Genomic DNA, 24,382 nt, shown 5'->3' on the forward strand with positions numbered 1-24,382 from the left:
ATGACTAAATAGTCTCCAATTTGATTTATATTTTGTAAAGTTAATGATAGGTAGGCTAAATTTGCAGACTAAATGATGTGTCACTAATAAGAAATAAGCATGTTAATCAACACTTAAGTAATAATTCAATCATCAACTTCCATATAATTTAGTTTACAAAATTTAATCTCCCTCGCATTATCTTTTTGTAAATATAATATTTAAAAGGATTATTGGCACTTTAAAAAATTAAGTTTTTTTAATTATAAAAAATTTAGAGCGCACAATTATATTGTTTGGGTGGCAATAACAATTTTTCTATTTGAAGAGAAATTGATAAAATAAACGGTATTGATTATCACATGAGCAAGTAACCGTATAAGGGCTCGTTTGAATGTGCTTTTAAAATGACTGAAACCGCTTTTGGTGAAAATGTTTTTGAAACTAATTCTTAGTAAAAATCCAAGTGAATCCTAGAAAGCACTTAAGTGCTTCCTAGAAGAAGCACGTATTTGGTGCTTCTTCCAAAAAGCACTAAATGCTTTTGGAACACAAAATCAATTTCACCAAAACCATTTCTAATCATTTTAAAATCACTTCCAAACGAGTCATAAATCTATTGATCAAGAAGCACTAAAGCCCAATAAGCTAAATCCGTATTTTAGGGCGCAGAGAATGGGCCTAGCCTATAGAATGCCGAAATTATTTGAGTTTCAATCGACCGATAGCGATTGGGGATCGGGCATCGAGATCGTGTACCAAAAGCATCAACAATCTAAAGGAAGAATACCCAGATTCTAATTCTATTAGGGGAAGAAATACAGAGAGTTAGAACTGACAAGAGGAAGGAGGGATGGAAGGTGAAGAGGAAGGAGGGATAAGGCTGAGTAAGAGATTTGCGGACAAAGGAGGAGGAGGAGGAGGAGGTGGGGAGGTTGATTACAAGAATAAGTCAGGCACGGCGTGGAGCCACTCGTACCTGAATCAGAAGCCATGGCACCCTCTCTCTTACCCCAATCAGCGCCGTAAGTGGATCGCAGAGCAGATCCAGGCCCAGCGTCAGCGTCGTACCGAGGAGGTCTCCCGCGAGGCACGGATTGCACTACCAAGTTCCAACCTTTTTTATTTCTTTATTTACTTTTGATTGTTTGTTGACTAAATTCAATTCTCTCTCTCTTATCTAATACCAATTACCAATTCTGTCATTCATTGGTGCAGTATGCACAAGAGCAGGAATTCTTTCGGCAGGCTGCTCTCGTCTCCAAGAAAGACAAGGAAAAGGTTCTCTTTTCTTCCCTTCTCTTATCTTTGTGTTTTCTCTTTTAATTTAACAACCGAATAAAATTCATACCTTCCCAATGCAAGGCAAAAGCAACATTTTTTAAGTTGATGGATGTATTGCATTGGTGTAGATTGAGACTATGAAAGCTGTTAGCTTTATGTATGTTCGACCGCCTGGTTACAATGCCGAAAGTGCAAAAGCTGCAGAGATTGCTGATGAGAGTGCAAGAGAGCACCCACAAACACAAGCTCTAACAGATGCTACTGCTACTTCCACTTCAAGGTACCATTTGCATTATATTCTGCCTTCCTATTTGATTGCAATATGTATTTTCTTTCAATTCATCTTTGTTAGGCCTAATTGTCTATTCTCTCGTTAGCCAACGCCCACCCGAGTCTTTGCCTCCCACTGCTGAACATGCCAAGAAATCAAGGCCTAAAGATGTGTTTGGCCGTCCTTTACCAACAGAACAAGAATTTGAAGTTTTGAAAAATGCTCCAAGGTGTGCCTGTTGCTGCCTTTTCAGTAAGATGCAATGTTTTTATCTTACTTTATAGTTTCTTAATTGACGTGCATTAAGATAATAACATGTTTTATAACTTGATAACGAGATTCATAGATTGTTTCTTCAGTGCAGCAGACATTTTCATTGTTTTACACACTTCCTTTCTGGACAGTTTAAACTATAAAGTCAATGGGTTGTTATTCTAGAAATGCATAAAAGAAGCTGTTACATCGCATTTGTCAGAATATGCAACTTTTTGAGTCAAGCATATCTATGACTGATACAATTTACAATTAAAATGGTGCTGAGGTATCGAACTGAGATTTCTGTTTCCTCACTGTTTAATGATGTTGAGGTACACCACATGAAATTGCTTTCACACAGCTAAAGATGTCAATGCCCCTCTCTTTAAATCATGTTTGAGTTTGTCTTGTTCGTCTTTTGCTATTCAAAGTGACTGAGGTTCACAGTTGGTGCATGTAAGGGTACTACTCTATTGTTTTCCTGATGATAACAAGGATAATGATAATAATAATAGTAATATTCATAATAATTCCTTTTAAGGCTGGAGACTGGTGTTCCTACGAGGGCAAAACCATTTGGAGTTGAAGTGCGCAATGTAAAGTGCGTAAGGTGTGGAACTTTTGGTCACCAAAGTGGCGACCGTGAATGTCCGTTGAAGGATGTCATAATGCCCAACGAAGAGAGCCGTTTGAAAAGGGACGACCCTTTGACTGCTATTCTTGCCCACACAGATCCTAGCGAGGTTAGTCTTTCGATGGCTATCTTGAAACCTACTAGGAAGGCTGCTATTATCCCTTGCTTACAAAATTATTTTCTCTCTTTCAAATGGGTGAATCTTTGAGGTAAGGTGCTGACGCCTTGCATGGCTAGGCTGGCATAAGCCTCAAAGCATGGGGCATCGCCTTTTAATTGTTTCATTTTATTTTGTTTGAATGAAGAAGCGCATATTGTATTTCCTACCAAATAAAATGAAGCATGAATTGTATTGCCGTCCAAGGTTGTTTAGATCCTCTGAAAAAGAAATAAGCTCACTAAGATTATTCTGTGAGAACTCTTCTACTACCTACCTTAGCATCTTTGGCCAAGTGAGTTGGGAATTCCAATAGGGATTTCTGCATGGATGGAAGGTTAAATTTATGAGTAAAATATCTAGATTAAAAGGATATGTTTGTAAGTAAAATATCTAGATTAAACCATCCAAAACGGTAAAAGTCTGCATCACACCTCGTAAGTCAAGTTGTAATAGGTTCAACTTGCAAGAGTCAAACATTTGTTTTAATAGTTAACTTGCTTGAAATTAAACCTCTGTTGCTCAGAATGCAGTTTATTATGGCTTGAGAACTGGAAACTTGGTATACTACCGTCAGGTAGAATATAAATGCAACTAATGTTGATTCCTAAGTTAGGAGCGTCTAGTGACTCTCAAATATTTCAACTATAACCAACTTCAATTTTATCCTTGACACTGCTGATGACAGATGCATTCTCAAATCATATATCATGCTAAAAACTGGGATCCTATGTTACTTGTATATAATTTTTATTTGCTTATTTTGCAGCCTTTAAAGTGGGAACTCAAGCAAAAACCAGGAATTAGTCCTCCACGTGGAGGGTTTAAACCAGATGATCCCAACCAACAAATAGTTGCTGAGGACACCATATTTGATGAATATGGAGGTATTTAGTTTTTGATTCCAGAATATGCATGACAACTTTTATCTTTTATCTGTGTTGCCTGTGAGATAACTGCAACTATATACATTTTGTAGGGTTTCTCAGCGGGAATGCCATCCCTGAGTTGCTGACCAACTTCTCAAGCAAACCCAGGTTCAAGTCCACAAAGAAGAACAAGCACAAAAAAAAGCAGTCATCACCAGTTAGTGGGGAAGATGGGTTTTCATCTTCTTATGAGGATGATAAGAAGTCAAAGAAGAAGATGAGCAAGGTAAATAAGAAGAAGCACAGCCATTCTGAATCAAGCTCATCAGAGATTCTGGAATTTGATAGGCATAAAGTAAAGCGTAGAGTCAAGCATTGTTATTCATGTGAGAAATCAAATCATGAAAAGCATCACAAAAGTATAAAGAACAGAAAGAAGCATTCTGATTCATCTGAAAATTCCGAGATTTATAGGCATTACAGCAGAAGGGACAACAGCAGTGTCAGGTGTACTGTTTCATCTGAAGATTCTGAGGCTCTGAAGCACCATAGAGATGTCCAGCGCAGACGCAAGCACTCTTTTTCATTTGAGGAATCGGATCATGAAAAACATCGTAGAAGTAGAATGATCAGACAGAAGCATTCTCATTCATATGAAGATTCCAAGATTGATAGGCATTGCGGAAGGGACGTGAGCAGGGACAGGTTAAATAATTCATCTAAAGGCTCTGAGTCTGATAGACCCCTTAAAAGTGTCAAAAGCAGACACCGGCATTCTAATTCATCTGAAGATTCTGACACAGAGAAGGAAAATAGACATAGAAAGAGCAGGGATAGGTACTCTTACTCATATGGTGAAACCGAAAATGAGAAGCATCATAAAAGTACTAACAGAAAACACAAGCGCTTTTGTACTTGAAGTTTTGGCTATAGAAGGATGGTAGAAAGGGTGTACAGTAGACACCCATATTGTTGTCGTCATCGTCACCGTCACCTCAATGCTTAGCAAGTGTAACAGCCATATTGTCGTTGTCATCTACACCATCACCTCTATGCTTGGCAAGTGTCCTGGTGGAAATGAGCTACTAATTACAAGCCAACTGATCTATCAGTCTCACGTTCCCGGTTCTGCCTCAGCTATGATGTTGCCGAAAAACAGGTTTTCTTGAAACCTCGAACAAGTGGACATTTCATATCGTTGTATTCATAGACATGGCTGTGATTCTCTTCTAAAGGATATGCATTTTGGATAATATGTTGATGTGATTTCAACTTGAGAGATGAGTGTTTCTTTTTCCTAAAAAACTTGAACGTAAGCGACAGTATGCAATCATGTACGGTTTCTTTTACTTTTGATATTTTCCTTGTTATGAGCAATATTGGTCCCTGTTCTTTAAAATGATAAAATTGGAGTATTGGGTTTTCTTTTTCAATTGGAGTTTCGGCCAGAGAACACGTATTAGGCCCCGTTTGGCATTTTATTTAATAAAAAAATGGTTTACTTTATGATTAAACAATAAAAAGCGATTGATAAAAATTAGATATTCCATTTATTTCTAAAGCAATGACAGCAACTCTTAAAGCCAACATATATGTTTTTAAAAGCTGGTTTTATAAAAAAACAGAATTAAGTTTTTAATGAATATTTTTAATTTCTGTATCACATTTATTATCTTTTAAAATCATATTATTTATTCTTCCATAAACATTTTCTCTTTTAAAGAATAAATTGGCCACCACCTCATACCATTACAACAATTAATCTTACATGATACATCAGTACCGTCATTACCACTACCGTTGTCCCCACTGCTGCCACCACAATCATCGTCGCCGTTGCCTCCACCACTACCACAATAACAACTGCCACTGACTCTAGCACCACTGATAACTCTAGACCCCAACCACCACACCCTATTATTGGCACCAACGCCATACTCTCACTATTGCAATAGCCATCACCACCACTGCCCCAACACCGTTGTCGTCGTCACCAGCCATTAGTATGTCCATTTTTTCATTATATATAAATATAATTACTTTTGTATTCATATTTACCAAACGGTTTTACACTTCTTTTCACACTCACAATACTCTAAAAATCCAGTTTGTTTATCAAACTCTCAACTACTTTATTATACATCTAATTATCGCAAACTGGCACATAGTCTATGAATTCATTACAATGTACACGACTTAGGGCCCATCTAGCGGGCAAGGCATACCACAAGCTTCTATGAGGACTTACAATGGGGGTTTTAGCTCTTTTTTTGTTTTTACAGATTTCCCGTCAAGAAGGATTGCCGACAGCGAGATTCGAATCTAGACCTAGGTCTAGCAAAGAGAACTATCCTTACTAACTCAACCAACCCTCGTTGGCATATGGTTAGAATTTTCGTTTAAATAAAAGAAAGGAAAAAGATAAGGAGATACTCATCTTTTATACCATATATATATGTAAATTACATGATGTGACAACTGATAACTGAATACCATTATTAATGGTTTAAAGAAGGAATTCAATTATTGACTGCTACATCATGATTCATGTGGCATCTAGGAGATATTATTTCACATTAAGACAAATTTAAGAACAGTACTTGATTTTTTGTTTAAAAAGTTGTGACTTCAACACACTATTTTTTATTTGTGCACATTTTCTATTAAAGTTGACATTTAATTTTCTAGAGGGATGTGTGAAATGAAACATGTTATTTGTGCAAAATTTTTGTAAATGTTGACATTTAATTTTGGGTAAATTACATTTTATCCCCTTAAGTTTGGGCGAAATTACAACCTCATACAAAATTTTAAAAACATTTCAATTCCATACATTTACTACCATTTAATTTCAACATCATACGTTCCATTAAAAAATCTGTTAACTTAACCGTTAAGTGATGATGTGGCACATATGAATTCACATTTGTGCTTATGTGGCTAAACAAACAAATAAAAATCAATTAATTAATAATAAACATAGTTGGCCCACCACCTAAATTAAAAAACAAATTATAAATATATAAAACACATCTCTCTTTCCCATCAACCTACCACCACCACTCATGCCAACTTATGTTGCATCCCACCTCCGACACCAACGCCATCCACGTTCCATCTATCCTAGCTATTCCAACTCTTGCTCTGCGAGTCCAATGACTCTTCCCCATATCCGAACCGAACCACCCTTTAAACCCATCAGTGCTCAGTTTGACTCGACCCACAAACCCCCTTTGCGACAAGGCTCCAATCCACTCCCAGATCTTACTGCCTTGAGCAACGCGGAGCACTCAAGCCTGATGACCGAGCTTCCCATGTTGCTCAGTACGAGAATGGAAGAGTGATTACTACAATTTGGGTTTTTACAATCTTAAATCGCATAGAGAGAATATTAAGGTTTTTACAAGCTTGAATCGCAGAGAAAGAAGATTGCATTGCATAGAATTAGGTGTGATTTTGGGGTTTTGGATTAGAGGACAAGGGTGCATATGTGGTTTTGGGGGTGAAGGCTGAGGGACGGATGGAAGAGGAAGGAATTAGGGTACAAATGTGGTTTTGGTGGTGAAGGGAGGGGACGAACTGAAGGGGAACAAATAGAGGGGGAAATTGAGGTATTGGTGGTGAAGGGAGGGGACAAACGGAGGGGACGAACATAGGGGAATGATTCAAGGTGTGGATGGATGGGTGGTGGGGCCCACTATGTTTTTTTATTAATTATTATTATTATTATTATTTTAGCCACATATGCACAAATGTGAATCCATATGTGACACGTCATCACTTAACGGTAAGTTAACAGATTTTTTAACATAACATATGATATTGAAATTAAATGATAGTAAATGTACGGAATTGAAATGTTTTAAAGATGTTGTATGAGGTTGTAATTTCGTTCAAACTTGAGAATGTAAAATATAATTTACCTTTAATTTTCTAGAAAAGCATGTGAAATGAAAGATGACGTGTGAAAAAGCACTACCCAAGTCGTAATTAGTAGATCAAAATTTAGTATCAATCAATGCCCCATTTTCTCTAAAATTTCAACCTAAGGCTGGCCAGAGGGCTCGTTTTAGCCCTCTAGCCTTCCAAGAAATTAATATTTTAATGAACAGTACATGACCATATTTCTTACCATCTCTAACCGAGGGCCAAAGGGTTCGTTTTAGCCCTATCACAAAAAATTATCTCCAACCGAAGGCCAAACATAATTTATTATTTAAAAACTACAACTTAAATTCAAAACCAACGGCTAAGTGACGTAAGTATGATGTCAACTAGTCATTGCACGCTGACATCATGCTGACATCAACTAGCCGTTGAATTTGTATTTTTTTGGGCTATAAATAGGGTGGATATTGGGTTATAATTCACACACCTTTGAATTCAATCTATTTCAATTCACTCTTTTTCAATTCAAGTTTGCAATGAATTCCAACTTTGGATCATTTTCGGATTCCAACTGGGGGTCTTCATCCAATTTTAAATTGGAAGAAAAATGGGCGCAGATGAGACGAGAAGATGAGGAGCCTGATGAAGAAGATGAAGCATGGCGCAACACACAATATGTGGCAGCCATGGCTGCGGCCATGGTGTGTCTGCCAACTGAGGAACAAACCTCAATAGGGTGGCTCTGTTGCTGGTCGATCTTACAAACCATGAAACAAAGTGATGACGCATGCCAATCTAATGAACAACTACTTCAACCTTAACTCGGTGCACACAGAAGAGGATTTTAGACGTCGCTTCCAAATGAGGGGTCATGTCTTCAAGCATTTACTTGATGATGTCCAGCAGGTCAATCTATACTTTCGACAGAAGCGGGATAGAGTAGGGCGCCCTGGTTTTTCACCTCATCTAAAGGTTGTTGTTGCACTACGAATGATGGCCTATGCCTCCTCAGCTGATTCACTGGATGAAACACATGGTATATCTAAGTTTACATGTCTTGATACTCTTACTGAATTCTGTAACACAATTGTTCAGCTTTACAAGGAGGAGTACCTCCGTGAGCCAAATCATGAAGATCTGAATCGGCTCATTCGCAAAGCTGAAGACTGTGGGTTTCCGAGCATGATAGGATCATTAGACTACATGCATTGGGATTGGAAGACCTGTCCCACCAGATGGCAATGAGGCTTCAGTGGAAAGTTGAGAAAGCCAACTGTTGTGTTAGAAGCGGTTGCCTCGTATGACACGTGGATCTGACATGCTTTCTTTGGAGTCCTTGGATCCCAAAATGACATTACAGTTCTTGGGTGTTCACCCATCTTCAAAAGCCTGACGGAAGGTAAAACACCTCAACTTGACAACTACATCAACGACCGTCAGTACAATATGGGGTATTACTTGGCAGATAACATCTACCCAAAGTGGGCGACACTTGTCTAAGCAATTTCAAACCCTGCGAATGACACCGAAAAATTGTTTACCTTACACCAAGAGGCATACCAGAAAGATGTTGAGAGAGCTTTCGGTATTCTACAAGCACGGTGGAAGATCATCAGCGAACCAGCAAGAGGGTAGAGTCGAGAAAATTTGGACTCCATCATGATGTCTTGCATCATATTACACAACATGATTGTAAAGGATGAGCAAGATGGGTATATTGATGGAGAGTTTGATGACGACCAAGACGATCTAAATAGGTCAAGAAGGGCTCGTGCAAAAATATATGATGGGCCTTATTTGCCTTTCAATCCAAGAATTGGTAGTATCTCTTTAAATGAGTATATGAGGCGCTATAGAATGATAAGTTTTCATGCCACAAACAAGTACCTACAACAGGATCTTATTGCACATCTTTGAGCCAAAAGAACCATGGAGTAGGTGCTTTAAGTTTTATGTTGTTAAATGTTTTTAAAAATGTTGTTTAAGTTTCATGTTGTTAAATGTTTTATTTTTATGTTGTTTAATGTTATTTAATGTTGTTTAATATTGTTTAATATTGTTTAGTATTGTTTCATGTTACTTAATATTATGTAATGCTTAATAGTTTAGGAAGTTATAGAGAAAAAAATAAAAATTTACAATTTTTAAAACAAATTTTGTAAAAAAATTAAAAAATAACAGCTAGCCGACGTCAGCTAGTTACCGTTGGTTTTCAAATTCTAGCCTGGTTCCGGGCCGGCCGGTTGGCCCTTTGGCCTTTTTTTTTCAGTGGGGCCCATGAGGCCTTTAGCCTGTTCATCGGTTGAAGATAATTTTCGTGCTATTTTTGGCCTTTTAGACCCTTCGTTGGAGATGATCAAGTAGGTAGTCGATAAGAGTCCAGGAAAATAAAGAGAGCCCGGCGGGCGGAGACAAGCGGAAGAGTAGAAACGCAACGCATCAAGAGAGAGAAGCAGCATAGATAGATTCGTAGGGTTTGATAAAGCAGGAGCAGTTTAGAGCTTTAGGTAGACTGAGTTTAGATGGCGGGTGGTAGCGGTGCCGCTAGGGCAAGCCGGTCGCTAATGGCGGGTGGCGGTTTCTCAGAGGCGAAAGTAATAGCAGCGAAAGTGAAGACGAAAACTTCAAAGTCAGAGTTGTGCAAGTTTCTGGGGATCCCAGAGCGCTCTCGCTCTCCCACTGCACTCTTAATTTCCAAGTTCATTGGCCTCTACAACCATCAGGTACTCAGGTTAGGTTAGGACTTGCTAGGGATTTCATTTCGATTCCCCTTTTTTATTGTATGCTATGATATGAAATTTTCTATCAATTTATGTTTAAAATTTATGGGTTTTGATTTTGTGCCCCCTAGTCATTTTTGTTTGTGCGGTATTCCTTATATATATATATATATCTTGCAATCATAGCATTAGCATAATACATTTGTTTGTTTGTTTGTCCGATTTATGAGTGTTGTTATTTCACTTGCACCACCGTAACAGTACCAGTACCATTAATATGTATTGTTATATGGGTATCTAAACCCTAGTGATCGGTGATTTTCCCTTGTTTCTCATTTTCAACTTGGATAATCTCCACTCCAGTCATATGCTTCCGAATGAATTATTGAATTTGGATGGTGTCGGGGAATGGTGCAGAGTCCCGGTATCAAGGACCGTAATTGGGAGGAGAACTTGAAGACGTTATTACATGGAAAATCGAGGGTTGGGGTCGCTGAAATCACCCGATTGCTCTCCCAAGAATTCACCTATTCTCGCATCAAAAGCACTGCCACATCCTCCGCCACCCCCACGCATTTGGCTGACCAGAAACTACAAGATTCCAATAAATCCAAGAAGACCAAAGGCAAGGCCTCCAAAAACAAGTAGCAACAAGATTCTACCCTGCTTGTCTATTGCAGCATTTTACAAGTACTTTTGATTCTTCTTCACCTTCAGGACACCTCTGTTTATCTGATTCCCTCCTTAAACAGATTTGGCACATCCACTCAACCTTTTCCTTCACTTGGAATAAATGTCACTGTATTTTTCAAGACAGAGACACAATCCATATTTAGTTTTAAGATCATGCATTTTACTTGAAAGCTCGAATTTCATGACCATTCAACTTACATTGCATCCGTCACAGAGTTAGTTTTTCCCTTTCCATCCCTAAGTCGTCTCAATGCAATATTATTTAAGTGAAATTCAGTGATTAATCTTTCTTGATTATGTATTGTATCTCTTGGATTAAGTTTTGTTCTTCTATTGTTTATCCTTCAGTTTGCTGTAAGATGTTACAACAGTTATGTAATGTTCTCTTTTAGTAGTATATCATATTCGTGTTTGCCAAACGATTGAATTATTGCATTAAGTAAGATCACATGAAAGTAATTGTTAAGAGGCCGCTTGAAGACCATTTCAATTTTAGTTTTTAGTTTTAATTTTTTTTTTGCTAGACACATAAGAAAAGTACTTGGGATAAATGCGGAAAAGTGAATTTATTTTTTTCCCCAATACAAAGTACGATCCAGTTGTGGAGCTTGCTGGGCACAGGCAGCGAGTGAGTTTACCAGAATGCAATACGAGGTCTTTTGATGATCCAAATTAGCCAAGGCAACCGCGATAAAATGTAGCCCTTCTCAGAATGTGAAGGGTTCAGGGTTTCGCATAAGCTGCTGAGGAGTTAATCAACGATCTGCCAGATTTTAGTTTAACAACATGGGCAGGTGGCGGTTCCAACTAATTCAAAATCGGCAGAGGACTGCTACTTGAACTATTTTCAGCTCTCCTAGAGGAGTGCTGCTGCTGCCAATGAGACCAGAATGTCTCCATTTTGACAACTTTGAAAGGTTGAGGCACCACATTTCGGAAAACCAAGTGGTTCCTTCAAAGTCCAAATCCGCCAGCAGACAATTAAAAGCTTGCAATGGAGGGTATCGGAATCAGTATAAGTATCAATAGGAATACTCCACAAGGCCGAGGAGACCCAATCAATAAAGCTCATATCAGATGACGGGGACAGGCTAGAGGAAAAATGAAGGGTTGAATGAATGACATTGGAGGAAATGTCTATGAAATAAAACTCAAAACTAAAAACAAGTTTACAATTTTAGTTGTTTCCAACTTTAATGCTGTTAAGAAAATTTTATTTGAACCCATTTATTTTAACTGTACACCCAACTAAAAAGTTGTATCCACTATACTTTCAAGTTTACCTTTAAATAAATAAATAAGAAAATGAAAAATTAGAATTAGATGCATTGTTTTAGACATTTATAGATTAAACATCTATTACTTTCCAACTTTTGATTAAAGTGTTTTCACCTTTGATTGAACTCTATATTTCATATATATTCTTGAGTTAAATGTTTTTTAAAGGAAAAATATAGAGTATACTTTTAATACCTAATTTTATATTGAGACAACATTTTTTAAACATTTTAAAAAGAGACAAAAGTAAAGACATCTGAAAAATGATATCATTAGCTTATTTATTCCTAGAGCGTAGGTTACCAAAATACCATTCATAGGGTATTTTTTTTCACACTACTGTTATCTCCTTCGCTCTCTTCTGTGTGTTTCTCTCATAACTACCATCACCGGCTTTGTGATTTAGCCAGTTTCTGCCAAACCGTACCACAAACACATACCCTCTGAGACATTCATAGCACTTTCCCTGTAAATTAATCGCCGACCGTTCCCCAATTGCTCCATCAATTTCTTCGATAAGAGATTTTATGGCTTCATATGATTTTTCTCTCTCTAACAAGCAAAAGCCGAAAGCAATGCAATATGCAATTTAACCAACAGCCAAAAGCAACGCAATGCAATCTGCAATTTAACCAACCAAAAGCCCAATGCAATCTGCAATTTCTCTCTCTCTCTCTCTCTCTCTCTCATAATAAAAATCATACGATCGTCGCCAATAACCTAATGCAATATGCAATTTAACCAACAGCTAAAAGCAAAAGCCACCGATTTTTTTGGAATCCTGCCAATGCAGAGATGCTCCAGATTTTGATTAGTCAACGCCATATGTTTCTCCAATTATTAGATTTGGAATTAGGGATCCGTGTATGAGTTGAGCTCCAACGGACCCAACAGTGATGACGCCCTCTACCTCTGCTTCTGCTTTTTGGCTTCTTTGACCTCCATAAGCTTGCTGCCAACGTCGAAGGTCTGTCTGTGTCTGTGTGTTATTGAATTCGGGTTTGTTTGGTTGTGGGAACTGGAATGAGCTAATGAATGAATTAATGACTGATTGGATTTGACAGATGACACATTGAATGCGTTGAAGTCCAATCTAGCTGATCCAAACAATACTCTGCAGAGTTGGAATCCAACTCTCGCCAATCCCTGCACCTGGTTTCATGTCACTTGTAATATCTAAGGCAGCCTTATTTGAATGAATGCAAACTCGCATGTTCTACTAACTTAGTGGCAGCATCACGATTCATACTTCTAAATGAAGTTGCATATTTTTTGTTTTTTTTAAAGTACCAAAGTCAATCAAGTTTCATAATTGAAGCCTCCCACTTCGGAGTATTTGACTAATTTATTAAAATTTAATGATAATTCTTGGCTCAAGGAGTCATGTATTTGAAATTATACAAGACTGATCATGCAAAAATAATCGAGGAGGGGTTGGACTGATGGCATGTATATAGTTTTGTTGAAAATATACAAATTGATTCTACTAAAACTATACAAAATGATTCTACTAGAAAAAATATACAAAACTGATTCTACATGTTTTTTAAACTGATTTTGCAAAAATAATCGATGATGGATTGAACTATTTTTGCAAAAATGGTCAATGACTAATTGAACTGATTCTGCAAAAATGGTCAAAGACAAGTTGAGCTAATTCTGCAACAATGGTCGAGGACGGGTTGATTCTGCAACAATGGTCAATGACTGGTTGGACTGATTCTGCAAAGATGGTTAAGGACTGATTGAACTGATTCTGCAAAATAGTCAATGACAGGTTGAATTGATTCAGCAAAAATGGTTGAGGATGAGTTGAACTGATTTTGCAAAAATGATCGAAGATGCATTGAACTGATTTTGCAAAAATGATCTAAGATGGGTTGAAATGGTTTTACAAAAACGATCGATAACTCATTCTGTAAAAAATGTCAAAGACGGGTTGAACTGATTCTACAAAAATGATCGATGATGGGTTGAATTGATTATGCAAAAACGGTCGATGACGAGTTGAACTGATCCTACAAAAATGATCAAGGACAGGTTGAACTGATTTTGCAAAAATGGTGGATGACTGATTGAACTAATTCTGCAAAAATTGTCTAGGACGAGTTGAACTGATTTTGCAAAAACAGTCGAATACGAGTTGAACTGATTCTGCAAAAATAGTCGACGACGGGTTGAACTGATTCTAGTACTAAAGAATACAAACAGCTGGCGTTGACCAATCAAAATCTGGCGCATCTCTGCATTGACTGGATTCCAGAAAATTTGGTGGCTTTTGCTTTTAGCTGTTGGTTAAATTGTATATTGCATTAGGCTATTAGGGACGATCGTATGATTTGTATTATGAGAGAGAGAAATTACATATTGTATTGGGCTTGTGGTTGTTGGTTAAATTGCAGATTGCATTGCATTGCTTTTGGCTGTTAGTTAAATTGCATATTGCATTGCATTGCTTTTGGCTTTTGCCTGTTAGATAGAGAAAAATCATATGAAGTCATAAAATCTCTTATCGAAGAAATTGATGGAGCAACTGGGGAATATCGACGATTAATTTACAGGGAAAGTGTTATGAATGCCTCAGAGGGGCTACGTTTGTGGTACGGTTTGGCAGAAACTGGCAAAGGAAACTACAACCACAGAGCCAATGATGGTAGTTATGAGAGAAACACAGAGAAGAAAGCGAAGGAGATAACATAAGTGTGAAAAAATACACTATAAAGGGTATTTTGGTAACTTAAACTCTAGGAATTAAAAAGCTAATGATATCATCTTTCAGATGTCTTAACTTTTGTCTTTGTTTAAAATATTTAAAATGTGTTGTCTTAATATAAAATTAAGTATTACTGTATTAAAAGTATGTTTTCCAAAAAAATACATATCCCTTTTTTTCCGTTCTCCCCTAGTATCCCACCTCGACCTTCTCCTCCATCGGACTCTAGCAAATTAGCAATAGCTTAGCATCGGGGATCCTCCCGAAAGACAGAAAGCAACCAAAAACGTTGATAATCTGCAAGTTTTCAAGCTTTCAAAGCTATTTTCCTGCTTCCATAAGAAATTGTCCGTTGAAATTCCACCATTTCCTTGTCTCCTTCCGCCGCCAACATGACTATATCAGAGGATGAGGACGAGAGTTTGGCTCGTTTCCTTGAATCGGAGGTGCTCCCTGAGGTTTTAAGAAGACAAGGTTTCTGCAACCATGTTCTGTCCTTCCGATTCGGTTTGATAATCCATTTGTCTTTAAACAGATTTTAATATGACAACGCTTTCTTTCATTTCAAAAATGTGATCTTTGCTTGCTATGGCTCAGTTTACTCTTAAAGATATTCAATTTTGCGGAGTTAATTTTTTAATTTTATTTTATTTTTGGAAATGTGAATGATATGATTTTTACCACCTGCAAAAGTAAAGATAAAAATACTTAAAAATACTTGCAAGAGTACAATGTTATCGTAGTATAACAGCTCAAGTAATGTCATTTTCATAAGGATTGATTAAATAATTTGTATTTAAACTAATTCTTAATTAACTATTTAAAACAAAGTTTCGGAAAGGTTGATTTTATGATCTAGAGTATTAAAAACGAATTTTAAATTAAAATAATTAAAGAAACCAATTTAAAAGAGAACAATCTTAGAAAATAATGATAAAATGACACTAGGTTCCACTATCACCTTAACAATATTATGTAGTTTTACCAATTACTTATGAATTACACATGCAACTTTGATGGTTAGGTTTTCCTGATGAATATTCTACTTGTGGCATTCAAGTTAGAACGTGTATCAAACATGCAATCTGTATGTGGCATTCAAATCAAATGTAAACATGCATGATTCATTACGCTTTGTGAGAATCTTTTGAAAAACCATGTAACCCCTAAAACGTGGCATTTACCCTAGGTGAACTTACAACTATCAATCAGAAGAAGCAATACTCAATTCTCCGATGACATTCCGATAGAATTGCATCCGATTACTTATCTAAACATCATAATGGTAACTAAGCTTTAAGATATAGAGACAGTTTAAACACATTGATTAATAATTCAAAGTATGCATGCATAATATCATAAGCAATTAAATAAAAACTACATATTCATGCTAAGGCTCAAGTCATTGCCCAAGCAAACGAAAATTAGTTATGAACAACCATAAAAGAAAATATTATTAAGAAAATAGATAGAAAACACCTTGTAAGTAAAAAGTCTGAAATTCTCCAAAATAGTGTGTTCCCTCCTCTCTAATGGCTAAAAAGCTTATTTATACTACTACAAAATAAAATCCTACCTAGAAAAGGTTTTCAAAAAACTAGGAAACATAATAGAATAAGATAACTAGGGAATAAAAGATTTCCTATTTAAACTGAAATTAGGACTTCTCAAAAAATCAGACTTTTGACTAACGAAATCAACTCTAATTTGGTCCCAAAATATCTCTTTTGAAAGCTGAAGACGTCTCCTACAAATCATCAGAAGTAATCTTCCTCGAAATATAACATCTTGACCTCCAAAATGCCTTAAACGTCGAGAAACATCAATCTGAAAAAGTTGCGCGCTGGGTTTTTATTTCATTGCCACGGTCAAACGGATTAGTAGAAAAATTTAGAATTTTGACACAATCATCTTGAAAGACTCACAAACATCTTTCAATTGGCATCACTCCAAAATTCATCCATTTGATAATTTTTTGCTTCAAAGGAAGTCGAATGTCCTACATTGAAATTACATAACCAAGTATCAAAATTCTACTAAAATAACCAATAAACTGTAACAAAGAATAGAATAAAATATATGGTATAATATGGAATTATTAGGAAGTACAATGGCTTGAAGCAATAAGTAACCGATGTTGTTTGGTTTTTGATTGCATGGTAGGAGGAGGAGGAGGAGATGGATGAGGATGAGGTTGAGGAGGAGGCAACAGAGGAGCTCAAAGCAAAGAAAATGCGACTAGTAGAGGATACGGCTGAGAAAGACCCTCAATTTCAGAAAAGCGCATCTTTTTCAGGGTTTTTTCAGTCAAAAAACGCCATTGGCTGCAGTAGTAATAGCGGGAACACGTTCGTGAGGATTGAGACTGGCATTTTTAGCAAAATCCTGTTGTGCCTTGGCTGATTATCTTCACCAACATACAAACCCACAGTTGAATAGTTTAAAATACAAGAAATAAAGACACCGAGAAATTTACGAGGTTCGGCAAAAACCTGTCTACGTCCTCGGAGAGATATTGCTCTTCACTATGAGAAAAACAGTACAAGTTACACATGAGTTAAATCGTTATAACCCAATCCCATATCCCTTGTACACCCACTCACAGAATTTTCCCAAGAGCCTCACTCTACCCCAAGAGTTCTTTCACAAGAGACCTTTCACTCTAGCTCTCTTGATTTCTCTCTGCAACTCTCTCTACCACCATAAGGCATAACAAATGCCTTAATATATAATGTTCAACTTTTCCCATGGGAGAGCCGAATACTTTCCCCTTGGATGCTTCTTTATGCTTTCTCATCATGATGCTTACTCATCATGATGTTCCTTCATTATTTTCTTATTTCTTGCTTTCGGCTTCTTTAACAAATGCTCCCAATTAAAACAATAGGAAAACCACCCCGTGGCTTTCACATGGACCAAATAATTATGGCTTTGAAAAAGCCACAAAACAAGGAACAATAATCCTCATCATGATGTTCCCTAGCCTAATTTGGCCACTATCCAACAATCTCCACCTTGGCCAAATTCGAAAACATCACAGAGACTCGAATCAACACTCACCATAAGCACCCAAAGTACAAACTAAGGACAACGGTAACTAAATCAAATTCCCTAAACTTTCTGGTACTCATAATGATCTCCACCTCGACTCAAACTGTACCAAAGTCCATTGGCCTTACGTACCAGCATGCACACTCTGAATCAACCTCGTTGGTCCTGTTCCGATTCAGTCACTGCCAATGCATGTGCAGCTGCTGCAAGAAAAAAAAAACATTTAGCTTCAGACAGGATCTCGACACATCCTCGTCTCCTCCAGCAGGTTTTCCTCCTCTTCGTTGTCTGCAACTTGGAAACTTGTCAGTGCACCCATTTCCAGCAACACCCGTCGAGTCAGACAAACATTCCTCACACTTCTCATTCTTCAGGACCATCTCATCACCTGTGAATCCCATAGCTCCACCTGCTGCAAAACCCCTGCAACACTTGAGACTATACATCACTAGGAGATGTGTTGCTTCTAGTACCTAAATGGCATACTCGAAGTCTTCCGCCACAAAATTGCTGTTACCTGGACCAAGATCATCCTTTCTTTTTCTCAAAGGACAATTTATCCTTTTATGCCCAAATTCTTTGCAGTCATAGCATTGTGGTCCCTTGCCTTTGGAGCTTGATTTGAACCTGCTGTCTCTCTCAAATCCTCCTCCCAATTTTCTTCCATGATTCCAACCTTGAACAGCTAAAGCAGTCTCGTGCCCACCATCAACAATGGTCTTCCTTTTTTGTGTATCATAAGACACCAAAGAAGCCTGCACCTGCTCCAAACTTACTGTATCTTTTCCATGCAATAAGGTTGTCACAAGATTCTCATACGAATCTGGAAGTGAGTTAAGAAGTAAGAGAGCTTTATCTTCTTCCTCAACCTTAACATCAATTTTCCTCAATTGATCCAAATATCCATTGAACACATTCATGTGGTCCATGAGACTCCCGCCTTCATCCATCTTCAGCTTGTACAGCTTCCTCTTCAGATGTAACTTGTTGGTCAAATTCTTAGCAATATAGAGTTTTTCCAACTTCTCCCACAGTGCAGGCGCAGAATCTTCATCCATAACATTGTTGATAATGTTATCAGCTATGCAGTGTCGAATCGTGCTAACACAACGCGACTCCAGCTCCTCCCAATGGTCATCTGTCATTTCTTTAGGCTTCCCATCTTTTCCCTTCAAAGCTCTAACCAAGCCTTGTTGAGTCAAGACATCCTTTACTCTCATCTGCCAGAGAGTAAAACTGCCATTCCCATTAAACTTCTCAACTGAAAACGACATGTTTGTAGTCATCATGGTGAATAATAAATCTGAACCTTCAATGAACCAAAGCTTCCAACAAAGCTCTGATACCAATTGTTGTGCCTTGGCTGATTATCTTCACCAACATACAAACTCACAGTTGAATAGTTTAAAATAGAAGAAATAAAGACACCGAGAAATTTACGAGGTTCGGCAAAAACCTGCCTACGTCCTCGGAGAGATATTGCTCTTCACTATGAGAAAAACAATACAAGTTACACATGAGTTAAATCGTCATAACCCAATCCCATATCCCTTGTACACCCACTCACAGAATTTTCCCAAGAGCCTCACTCTACCCCAAGAGTTCTTTCACAATAGACCTTTCACTCTAACTCTCTTGATTTCTCTCTGCAACTCTCTCTACCACCATAAGGCATAACAAATGCCTTAATATATAATGTTCAACTTTTCCCATGGGAGAGCCGAATGCTCTCCCCTTGGATACTTCTTTATGCTTTCTCATCATGATGCTTCCTCATCAGGATGTTCCTTCATTATTTTCTTATTTCTTGCTTTCGGCTTCTTTAACAAATGCTCCCAATTAAAACAATAGGAAAACCACCCCATGGCTTTCACATGGACCAAATAATTATGGCTTTGAAAAAGCCACAAAACAAGGAAGAATAATCCTCATCATGATATTCCCTAGCCTAATTTGGCCACTATCCAACAAATCCCTCCTGAACTCTTCCCTCACATCCTCAAGTTCCTCTCTTCTGAAGATCCTATTGCTTGCTCTCTCGTCTGTAGATTTCTAAGTTAGGTCGCATCCGATGAATCCTTATGGCGCCGCCTGTAAGTAACACTTACATGTCTTTGTACAACTAGTTGTATTTTCCTATGTTATCTTCCCAATTCAATTAATTTACCGCAATGCAATAATTGGCTGATCTATTAGCAACACCCGTTTGCATTTTTAAGAGCTATACATAACTGTTATTTAACATATTCATTCCCTAGTGTGCCCTTGTTGATTCTTCAACGATGATAAACGCACTGTATTTACTTCATCCTTTTGCGAATAATGTGTTTGTGCGGCTATGTGCAGGTACTGCGCGATGGGGTTATTTGCCCCCCTAGTAGAAAGCTGCGTGAATGTCCTTGGAAAAAACATTATATTCAGGTACTTCTATCTTTTTTATTTACTATTGATTTAGTCAGCCATAATAATTAGGTCTCGAACTAGCCATCCCTGTGAGTGGAACACGATTCCTCCCACTTACAAGTCTGGGAATACCACCAGGCCGTAGTGAATCTAGTGATAGTGATGTTTTTTTTTTTTTTTTTTTTTTTCTTTTTGGGTAGTTGCTGCTGCAGTCATCATCGGCATTCATAAAAAGTACTTAATTTGTAGTTTGGACTTGAAAAACTGAACTTTTCATACTGCGTGCACTTACATGAAACCTGAAGCTGCTTTGCAGCAGCAACCTAGATAAGTGATATTAGCCTGAACAAAATTCTTTCTCTTTTCCAGCGTGATGAGGAGGATACGGTGCCTTGACCTGTGTGGTGTTGCTTCACAGGTAACTCGAGCTACCTTTGCCTTAACCTGTGTGGTGTTGCTTTGTGTGAGGTTATGAGAAGAGCCTGCTCTTATGCCTTGACCTATGCGGTGCCTTGGCTTTTATGCTTCTTGAAACCTTATGCATAATTGTTTTGTCTTGGTAGACTTACTTTATGAGACATTGGGTCTTAAAGCCTTCAGCGTTTTGCTTTTCTCTTGGGTTAACTTCAAGATCTTTTTGTCTTATTTTCTCAGTAGTTTTCTAGTGCTGAATATGTCGTGCTTGACCTTTACTTTACATTCAGTTGTAACATGTGGGACTCTCTCTATCTCCTTCTACTTGTATACCTTTATTGGTTTAACTTTCATATTTGCTTGTGAAGGTAAATGATGACGGGATAATTCTTGACACAACAGTAGCTGATCAAGTGTCTATGTGGAAAAGTAGTAGAGGCCTAACTGATAAGGTGGAAGCTGATCATGCTTGTTCTGGTGAAAAGTGCACTTACTTCCAAATTGGAGACGTATTTGTTTGTGAGAAGACTGGCCAGGTTCATGGTAGGTATCAATGAATTTCATGCACCTTGTGTGTTCATGTGTGAATTTTATGCAGGACTGAAGTCTCATCCAATTATTTTTCATGTTCTCTTCTTCAGTATGTGATGATAATAGCAGAGAAGTTGTTATGGATCCGGCCAATGAGCTTTGGGTCTGCACAATATCTGGGCACTGTTTCGATGGGTTTCTATCACCGGAAGAAATGGAGTCAGATGCTGTGAGTGGACATCTCCTCTGCCTTGCAATTTGTCGTCATTATACAACAATTTGTCATCAAGTTGCCCCTCAAATTCTTCCTCATGAGATATTTTCTGGTTAATGTAAATAGTTAAAACTTAATTGTGTTAGGCTTAATTATTGATAATTTGGTATGCCCCTTGAAACTCACTTTTAGTCTCACTTTACCCCATTAATCTGAAAATGTGCTACTTAACCCCTCAAACATCAACTAGTTGTCAATTCCGTTATCTCATTTCTTGTAAAAAATTTCAAATGCAATAGGTGATTTGGCTAGTTGTTAGCCATGTAGTGAACAATTTGTCTCATTCTGTTTATATAGTTGCTAATGCTTGGTCATTTCCTTTAAAAAAATAGATTCAGGAGCAGCAGCAAGGAACTGTGACAGACGAGGCAGAACCATTCCTGGGATCTGGGCGCTTTGGTAATCAAGTTGCCTTTTTGTTTTTGTTTTAGAGAAGTGGAATGTCCTTAATAATTTTCTGTTTTTGTGGCAGCAAGAGCTTATATGATGGGATATAATTGTGTTGATGAGAAAGAGCTAGAGGATGCTTTGAGGTTTGCTTGAACAGAATAAAGTCCCGGTCCCATATAGGTTGGAGTGAAATTCTTGGGTCAGGCACATGGACCGCATTACTCATGTCGCTGGCACACTAAGAAAAAATAGCAGGCCCCTTGCATTTGGCCCAACCCACCCCAAGACTAGGAGAGAAACATGGCCCAGTATATCAATGTCGAAATACAAGTGGTTAGATACTTAAAATTTTTTCTCCAATCACTTGTATTATGACACTTGGTGCACCGAATCGTGTCCAATATACTGGGCCGTGTATATCAGTGTCGTAATACAAGTGGTTGGATACTGAAATTTTTTTTTCTAACCACTTATATTATGACACTTGATGCACCGGATCATGTTCCCATCATATTGAAAAATTTCTCCCAAAAGTCACTACTGACTGACTGAGTGTGGAAAGCCAGCCGCAACACTAGGTGGGTTGTCTTTATTCTCTTGTATTAAAATAAAAAATATGCTTCATTAAAGGAAAAAAAAATGGTCAATGCTCAACGTTGTATGCATATTACAGTAGGTATACTGTTGTATTATTATTATCATCATTATCAGTGCCGTGAGACAGATAGAGATGCATGGTGGTTGCTGTTGCTGTATATTTGGAATTGCAGTTAAATTAGCGTTAGCTTTGCTGTTCCTTTCTTTTCTTTTGGGGTGTGATTCCATTCCTTTATACATCTGTGTAATCTGATATTTTCTCTTTTTATTTTTTTGAAAATTAGAAATATATCATTACCAGGGCAAAGATTCCAGAAGTACATAATGAAAGGTTACAACGAGGCAAGCAACATTACAACAGACCGGGTAGTGCAAGGGGATAAGATGAAACCAGACTCAAAAGAGCTGGAAAAGCCTCCCACCTGCCATTTGATATCTCACCCTTAAGGCAAGAAATTGATTCAAGGGAATCAGATTCGACTACCACAAAATTCATACCTATAGCAATGCCCATCTCGCAGCCACGTCGAATTGCAAATGCTTCTGCCACAAAATTACCAAAAGAATTTGATTCTGCATGTCGAATAGCAATGCCCATCTCGCAGCCATGTCGAATTGATTCTGCATCTGCGCGCTGCAACAAAATTACCAAAAGAATTCCACGCAACCACCCCAGCATATCCCACATTCGTATTACCCACCCAACTAGCGTCGACATTTAATTTGACATACTGAGGAGGCGGTGGAACCCAACGGATCTGCACAAGGGAATCGGGTCTGACGTGGACAACAGTTTCAGCCGAGACCCTGGAGGCCTCCTAAAAAGCACAGAAATTCGTAGGAATGGCAGCAAGCACTTGTCGCGGAATAATAGGGTGTTGTTGGAAAAGGAAACTGCATCTAGCCTTCCAAATTTGCCAACACGTGAATGCAACATAGGACAACATTCTTTCCAAATCAGCCTTTGAATTTCTAAAAGAGTTGATTAGTGCCGTGATCCAATTCACCCAAGTTGTGATCTGATTCCGGTTAACTCTGTAGTTAAGCAAGCCACCAAACCACATTGGTTCCACCCCACGGGCAAAGAAGAAAGAGGTGCTCAATTGTTTCCTCATGAGATTTACAAAGTGGGCACATAGGTGAAGGAGCAGATCTCCTCCTAAAGAGTGTCGCCATTATTGCCAGGGGCATTATGCATTGTCTTCCAAATGAAGCATCAGATCTTTGGAGGGGTATGAAGCTTCCACACAACTTTCCAAATAGATCCCGGTATTGACAAAGAGGAGGAAGATCCAGGATTAACCCTCGGGATGACCCGCTCATAAGCGCGATGGTATCCCGATTCAACGGAATAGACCCCACGCTTATCAAGTGGCCACACCAGTCTATCCCATATACTCGGATCACCTAACTCAGTTTCCAAAATTGCATCATATTCAACCGTTGAAATGAAGGGTTTTAAAAAGTCAATATCCCATTCTCCATTTGCAGGGCTAATTAACAACTCTACCCTAGTGTTTCGACTAACCTAAATAGAACCACTAGGGAAATAGTGTCCGTCCGGTAGGGTGAAGAGCCATCTGTCTAACCAAACCCGGGCTTCCTTCCCATTCATTACCTGCCAATGTGCATCCTTCAACAATAGATCCCTACCCGAGAGCAGGCTTGACCAAGCCCAAGAAGCTCTTCCACCACACTTGGCATCGAGGGAAGAGCAGTGTGGGAAATAGCGGGCTTTCAGAACCCTCGCCCATAATGAGTTAGGATTTTGAATCAACCGCCAACATTGTTTAGCAAGGAGGGCTTCATTAAAATCCATGAAACTTCTCAGCCCAAGTCCTCCCACCGCCTTTGGGAGACCCAATGTATCCCTAGAGATCCAATGTATATGGCGTTCCTTTCCTTTGTGCCCCCACCAAAATTTAAAAGTAAGAGAATCCAAATCATTACAAACGTTGGCAGGGAATTTACAAATGTTCAT

The 24,382-nt window shown here is 38.1% G+C and overlaps 3 protein-coding genes and 1 pseudogene across 3 annotated transcripts; all 4 read left to right on the forward strand.

Annotated features, from left to right (window-relative positions):
* The first annotated feature begins 782 nt into the window (after positions 1-782).
* LOC137717631 (uncharacterized zinc finger CCHC domain-containing protein At4g19190) lies at positions 783-4,805 on the forward strand. The gene is made up of 7 exons (XM_068457052.1): positions 783-1,069; positions 1,198-1,260; positions 1,392-1,543; positions 1,641-1,763; positions 2,331-2,532; positions 3,350-3,467; positions 3,560-4,805. Exons 1-7 carry the CDS (start codon positions 833-835, stop codon positions 4,366-4,368), a joined length of 1,704 nt encoding a protein of 567 aa, XP_068313153.1. The 5' UTR covers positions 783-832; the 3' UTR covers positions 4,369-4,805.
* A 3,312-nt stretch (positions 4,806-8,117) lies between these two features.
* On the forward strand, positions 8,118-8,582 carry LOC137718004 (uncharacterized). The gene has a single exon (XM_068457529.1). The coding sequence runs from the start codon at positions 8,118-8,120 to the stop codon at positions 8,580-8,582; it is 465 nt and encodes a 154-aa protein (XP_068313630.1).
* Positions 8,583-9,703: 1,121 nt separating this feature from the next.
* On the forward strand, positions 9,704-11,152 carry LOC137718558 (uncharacterized). The gene is made up of 2 exons (XM_068458110.1): positions 9,704-10,060; positions 10,475-11,152. The coding sequence occupies exons 1-2, from the start codon at positions 9,860-9,862 to the stop codon at positions 10,703-10,705; spliced, it is 432 nt and encodes a 143-aa protein (XP_068314211.1). The 5' UTR covers positions 9,704-9,859; the 3' UTR covers positions 10,706-11,152.
* A 3,981-nt stretch (positions 11,153-15,133) lies between these two features.
* Positions 15,134-22,322, forward strand: LOC137718007 (F-box protein SKIP31-like; annotated as a pseudogene).
* Positions 22,323-24,382: the final 2,060 nt, after the last annotated feature.

This window comes from Pyrus communis, chromosome 15 (genome assembly GCF_963583255.1).
Source record: "Pyrus communis chromosome 15, drPyrComm1.1, whole genome shotgun sequence".
Classification (NCBI taxonomy): domain Eukaryota; kingdom Viridiplantae; phylum Streptophyta; class Magnoliopsida; order Rosales; family Rosaceae; genus Pyrus; species Pyrus communis.

What these genes read in the sequence shown, in the direction of transcription:
- LOC137717631 (XM_068457052.1), top strand. Translation starts at nt 833, where the DNA reads ATGGAAGGTGAAGAGGAAGGAGGGATAAGGCTGAGTAAGAGATTTGCG. An exon ending in ACTGCTACTTCCACTTCAAG is followed by an intron (nt 1,544 to 1,640) that starts GTACCATTTGCA and finishes TTCTCTCGTTAG; the next exon opens with CCAACGCCCACCCGAGTCTT. An exon ending in CCCACACAGATCCTAGCGAG is followed by an intron (nt 2,533 to 3,349) that starts GTTAGTCTTTCG and finishes CTTATTTTGCAG; the next exon opens with CCTTTAAAGTGGGAACTCAA.
- LOC137718004 (XM_068457529.1), top strand. Translation starts at nt 8,118, where the DNA reads ATGACGCATGCCAATCTAATGAACAACTACTTCAACCTTAACTCGGTG.
- LOC137718558 (XM_068458110.1), top strand. Translation starts at nt 9,860, where the DNA reads ATGGCGGGTGGTAGCGGTGCCGCTAGGGCAAGCCGGTCGCTAATGGCG. An exon ending in TTGGCCTCTACAACCATCAG is followed by an intron (nt 10,061 to 10,474) that starts GTACTCAGGTTA and finishes GGAATGGTGCAG; the next exon opens with AGTCCCGGTATCAAGGACCG.